Raw genomic sequence first — 6,306 nt, forward strand, 5'->3', positions numbered from 1 at the left:
CCACTCCTCCGAGTCCCTTGCGAGCCTCAACTTCTCTCGATCTCATTTGGTTCCAATGCCTTGGCCTTTTCAATCTCCCATTTTGCCCATTTCTCTTTCTTCTCCATGTCTATCATCTCCCTCTCAATGTTCAACCTCTCGCGCACCCTCTCTCGGTCAAACAACATCCTATCCGTTTGCACATCCAAGAAGAGCTTGTACCTCTCCTCCTTCTTCTTCCCTTGGTGGAAAAAATGTGTGTCCATGTGGCAGACAGTTTGCTTATCCCGTTGCCATGCGCGGCCCTCTCCTTCTCCTACTTCTTTCCCATCACCCCACATTCCCTCTTTGTCACAGTCCCATCTCCGGTCGCCCCTCCACTTGGCACATCATTGTCATCCAATCCAATAGATTGATGAGAGTTTGAGTCATCGTTTTTCTTCATCTTATTGGTGGAGTTCTTGAGCTCATTATAGAGAGTTTGCCACTTAGGTTTCCATTCAATTTCAACCAACAAGACACATAGTGAATGTTTTTTCCTCAATGTGTTGGTAAAAGGGGCGGCCAACCCCATTTGGAAAACAAGAATCACTTAAGATAATGCAAGAAATGAAGAAAGCAATACAAATTATGACAATCTGAAGAAAGTCAAACTTACATGACTTTCAATTCCTACGCTACTTTGGTTCTAGCCAACCGCTTGTGCATAGAAATCACAAAACTTGTTCATTGACTATTGGGTGGTGGGCCATCTATGTTGGAGAGAGCCCTCATTGCGAGTGGAATGGATAGCAATTGGCTCTGCATGATGTTTTGTGTTCATGGTCATGTTTGTGATTTTTTTCGCGAATGCTTTGTGCCCTTTTGCTTAGTTCCACAAATAGGATCCATGCTTGTGGCCAACCAAGCTTGACACAACAACACATCTTCATGGGTTCTGAATGTTAGTCATCTTGCCTTCGTTGTCTTCTTCTTTTCAGTGCCCGATTTTACCCAACATGAAACGAAGGGGAGTTGGTATCACCCAAGTCATAATGTGAAGCTTATTAACCATCATATATCAAGTTCACCATGAATGTGTCCTAAAAGATGCATCTCAATGAGGCAATCATCCCAACATTTGATCCGAAAATGCATACGAGGCAAGAAAATACCTCTGTATCTAGGTCCAGAATTTAATCGAATGTGACGTGGGCATGCCCAGCGCCGGTGACTCACGACGTTGTCCGCAATAGTTGGAGTTGTGGCGACTTGTACATCTTGTCCTCCATGCCATCCTCTTCGATATGCGTCAAGCCATCCGACGTGCACAACCATTGCGAGACCGAAACAGAGTCGGCTGAGGTTGTGGCTGAGGGCGGGTCTCACGGGCAGGGTGCATGATGGGGACAGGCGGGTCCCATGGGAAGGGTGCATGGTGCAGACCCGAGGAAGTCCATGTCGACGACCTCCTTCAACGCAACATCCTTCTCTGCTACTTCGCAGGCATGCCCCTCCCTCCGGGCTACGGTCTAAGCCTTGCACAATAGGCACCTCAATGGACTCTGCTGGGCCATCATCCATGGTGGTGGGGGCGACGTATTGTGCGTCGACAGTTAGGACGACAGGGCAAAAGTGGGGCAAGGGTGGTAAAAGGCGATGACACAGATGCGGGAAAGGGGGGACAGAGGCGGGAGGAAGGGAGGGTGGCCGATTTAGTGGACTTGGTCAATTTATAGGGGTTTAGAGCATGTCTGAGGGTGACTGTCACGTCCGGGTGGACCGCCCATATATATATGTGGTGTCAAACAACCCATGTGTATGGACTGGCTTTGGAGGTCCAGCTGGGTGCCGTTTTTCGGTTTGAGCGGTTGGGGGAAGTGAAGGGTTTGATTGTAGATGCTCTCATGCCCGTTCCATTTGTGTCACATGATGAGTGGAACAAAAGTGGAAACATGAGTCAAGAAGAGAAAAAGGTAGAGCTATAATATTTTAGGCCTCCTTTGATTTGGAGGAATTCTATAGGATAGGATTCCTATACGAAAAATTCCTAGAGTTATTTGGTTTGTACGAATATAATTTTAGTCCTACTTAGGAACTATTCATATCCTCCATATTTTAGAGGAAAATAAACATCAATCTAGACTCAATGAAAAAATCATATACTTCTTTTCTATTTTTATTCACAGAATATAAATTAGATATACATGACATCTTATTTTCTAGGAGCTTCATATTCCAATGATACTTCCTGTCCACTACACTGAAAGTGCCCTTATACAGTACAAAATATGTTCGTGCACATCAAATGTAAGGCCAACTCCAGCGCACGACTCCAAACGGACGTCTGTTTTATCCGTTTGGGTCGGGCAAAGTGGCGGTATTCGGCCTTTTCTACGTTTACGTTGGCCGTGGGCCCAACGGTCGGATGCATTTCGTCCGGCCACCTGGAATTTCTTGCGAAGGGATACATGAAATTTTGGCATCACGACCGTAGTTCATGCCAGTGGCCACAATTCATGTCGGCCAGAGCACTAGTGACCGGCACACATGCCAACCTTTAAAAGGAACTACCCCTAAGTTTCTTCGCCGGTAATAAAGCCAGCGGTCGGCATCCTTGCCAGCCTGAAAAAGAACCACCCTAAACATGCAATTCCGGGTTGTTCCTTTTGAAGGAGCCCGACGATTGGTACTGCGGAGGGTGAACGACCGACGAGCCTTTGCTCGCTGCGGCCATGGCTGCGGCGGAGAAAATGGTTGGTGCGGGTCAGCACAACCCTAGCACGAGGAGGTCGTGCGTCGTCGCCGCCTGCATGACCTTGGCGACAATGGCCTCGTTGTCCTCGACGGCGCCCTGTGCTACGCGGCCGCGACCTCCAGGGCAAGGTCGATAGCGGCTATCTTCTTCGCCTGAATGGTCCATCGGGCCCTTCTCTTGGCCGATTCTATGTCGAGTCGTGCGATCTCCGCCGGCGTGAGCTCCGACCGCGGTTTCTTCTTCTTCGCCGCGGGGCGGGTGGTGGTGGCGATTGGGTCGGCAGATTTCTTCGGGGCTCCGGCCATGGAGGGAGGGGAGGGGGAGCGCGGGAGGGTTTTGGGGAATGAGAGAGAAAATGGGAGCATTGTGTCCCCGACAGGAGAAGCAGTGGAGAACAAGGACGTGCGTCCAGCCCATACAGGCGCTGTCCATCTCGACGCAAATGCGGCTCAAATTTGAGTTGGAAATGCGTTGACGACGGATAAAAACGGGTGTTTGGCTCTTTGCGCGCGTTTAGTCTCAAGCGACCATTTGGCACAACTCGTATTTCTCAAAAAAAAAAAAAACCGGCCTAACTCGTAGTTGCGGTTGTTGTGGTCAAACGTGTTCCTTGACCCAGTCCATTCCCCCCGCTCCAGAATTCTGTCATCGCAAGCAACAAAACAAACCCCTGGTTTCGCTCTCTTCTTCCTCTTCCCTCTCATTCCTACTCCAGCAATCTTCTCCATCCCCCTCCCCTCCCCCCTGATTAAAGGGCCGCTCCCGCATCTTCTTCCCCGCCTCTCGGGGAAGCCTCTGCTTTCTACCTAGCCGAGCAAGTTGGCGCCCATGGTGGGCGCGAGGCATGGGCGGCTTCTTCCTGTGGCGGCACTCCTTGTGGCCACCTGCTTCTCCCCTCTCTTGCTACCGCCGGCGGCCGCCGTCGACGAGCTGGATGGGAGTGGGAGGGAGGCTCAGCGGAACACCGAGCGCATCTCAGGTGACCTCCCCTTGCTCTGCCTTGCCCTGGTGATGAGTTCTGATTGTTAGGTCGTGAATCGCGAGCGTGCAAATAATTTGTTAAATTGTGGAGTCATTCAGTTCCCCAGTTGGGATTTTTCCCTTGTCGCGTTTCAACTTTCAATCGTGTAATATACTAATAGGGGATTGCTAGTACTGTATTTGATAGTGTAATTAGTTTGGGACTCTGAATTTCCTTCTTGTCAAGTGGCATGCGTGTCTGCCTGCACGACCTGCAAACGGAAATTCTTGAGTAATGCCACTGACAGCGTCCCGCTCAGCTACCATGAGTGGTGGCATCGTGGTATGATTATATAAAAATTATGCTTGATGCATATGTCCCATGCATGCGTCCGAGGTCCAATTAATGGAGCAGTTGTAGGATAGGTAGTTGGCCAATAATACCCGATGATGATATGATATACTTTTCTGAGCGATGCATCATGTCTAAATGCTTTATTGAAAATGGACTTCCCTCATGTACTCGCATTTCGTCGGTACACCATTAGTTGTCGTATGTACACATGATTTTTCCCACATCATTAGTTACTTATTAGCCTGTTCGGTTCATTATAGTTACTCCCTCCGTTCCAAATTACTCGTCGCAGAAATGGATGTATCTAGAACTAAAATACATCTAGATACATCCATACCTGCGACAAGTAATTCGGAACAGAGGGAGTACATGATTGGTCTCCTCTGTTTGTCCGTTTCATGTGGAGATTGTTGTGTTCTTCTACTCAACCAACATCATTGACCTGCAGGAAGTGCTGGTGATGTTCTAGAAGACAATCCTGTTGGCAAGTTGAAGGTTTTCGTCTACGACTTGCCAAGCAAGTACAACAAGAGGCTTGTCACCAAGGATCCCCGATGCCTCAACCACATGTTTGCCGCTGAGATATTCATGCACCGTTTCTTGCTCTCTAGTGCAGTGAGGACGGTTAATCCTGAAGAGGCCGATTGGTTCTATGCTCCTGTTTACACTACTTGTGATCTAACTCGTGCTGGACTTCCGTTACCGTTCAAGTCTCCAAGGATGATGAGAAGCGCGATCCAGTTCATTTCAAAGAGGTGGCCTTTCTGGAATAGAACTGATGGAGGAGATCATTTCTTTGTCGCTCCACATGATTTTGCGGCATGCTTTCACTATCAGGTAAGGGTATATCGCCTTACCTGCTTCGTACCTTCCTTTTTCTTGGTACTACTACAGCTGGTCACGATTTAGTTTCACTAACAGTAAAACTTTGAGCCGGTATACCAGGCTTCAGCAGCCATTTGTTCTGAACTTATATGTGTAGTGGCCATTTGTCTTTGTAGGAAGAGAATGCTATTGCGCGTGGAATTCTTCCGTTGCTACACCGTGCTACATTGGTTCAAACATTTGGACAGAAGAATCATGTTTGCTTGAAAGAGGGATCTATTACTATACCACCATTTGCGCCACCACAGAAAATGCAGGCTCACTTAATTCCTCCTGATACACCCCGTTCAATCTTCATTTACTTCAGAGGTTTGTTCTATGACAATGGGAACGACCCTGAGGGTGGGTATTACGCAAGGTAAGAATACTCCCAGAGACGATACATATCTTGCTACTGATATTTGATTCTATCACTAACTTTATCGAGTCTGTTATGCAGAGGTGCTCGAGCTTCATTGTGGGAGAACTTCAAGAATAATCCTCTGTTTGATATCTCCACCGAACACCCTGCCACCTACTATGAAGATATGCAGCGCTCCGTCTTCTGCTTATGCCCGTTGGGGTGGGCGCCATGGAGTCCTAGGTTGGTGGAGGCTGTGGTTTTTGGCTGCATTCCAGTCATCATAGCTGACGACATCGTGCTGCCTTTCGCCGATGCAATCCCTTGGGACGAAATTGGTGTTTTTGTTGATGAGGAGGATGTGCCAAAGCTTGATTCAATTCTCACGTCGATTCCGATTGATGATATCCTAAGGAAGCAAAGATTGCTCGCCAACCCATCAATGAAGAAGGCCATGCTGTTCCCGCAGCCAGCGCAACCTAGAGATGCATTCCATCAGATTCTAAATGGCCTTGCTCGCAAACTCCCGCACCCAGAGACCATATACTTACAGCCAGGTGAGAAGCATCTCAACTGGACAGCTGGGCCTGTTGGAGACTTGAAGCCTTGGTAACATAAAAGCTTCCTTGTAAGACCTGGCTTTCTTGATCTTGTGAAAAGTTCTGTTTCTTTTATTACCTTTCTCTAAGAAGTCCGAAGATCCATAGAATTATACGATATTGAAGTGTGTTATATCCTCTGATGTCACTCAACTAAAAATAGAGGATCTTACGTAACCGGTTGTAACGTTGTAATTGTATTAATTGTATAAAGAAGTAAAGAAATGAAATGAGTGTTCTTGTCATCTTGTGAACCTAAGAATCAAATTCAATTTTCGCTAGTCAGGAGGCTGTGAACCGGTAATGAAGCTACACTATCATATATATTTTTCACCTACTCCAGAAGTTGCATTTCAGCCGCTCCATCTCCTTAAGCTCATAGTTCATACATATTTCCACATTGAAGAGATACGATTTACAAATTTCTGAAGGTTCACATACGTGTTGCACT

General features: G+C 47.4%; 1 protein-coding gene across 1 annotated transcript; it reads left to right on the forward strand.

Moving 5' to 3' along the window:
* Positions 1-3,335: 3,335 nt before the first annotated feature.
* On the forward strand, positions 3,336-6,100 carry LOC123104392 (probable glucuronosyltransferase Os02g0520750; the record flags this gene model as incomplete). The annotated part of the gene is given in 4 exon segments (XM_044526227.1): positions 3,336-3,695; positions 4,480-4,868; positions 5,033-5,274; positions 5,356-6,100. Coding segments are annotated over 4 exon segments (1,296 nt in total). The 3' UTR covers positions 5,870-6,100.
* Between the last annotated feature and the right edge of the window lie 206 nt (positions 6,101-6,306).

This window comes from Triticum aestivum, chromosome 5A (assembly GCF_018294505.1).
Source record: "Triticum aestivum cultivar Chinese Spring chromosome 5A, IWGSC CS RefSeq v2.1, whole genome shotgun sequence".
Taxonomy (NCBI): Eukaryota; Viridiplantae; Streptophyta; class Magnoliopsida; order Poales; family Poaceae; genus Triticum; species Triticum aestivum.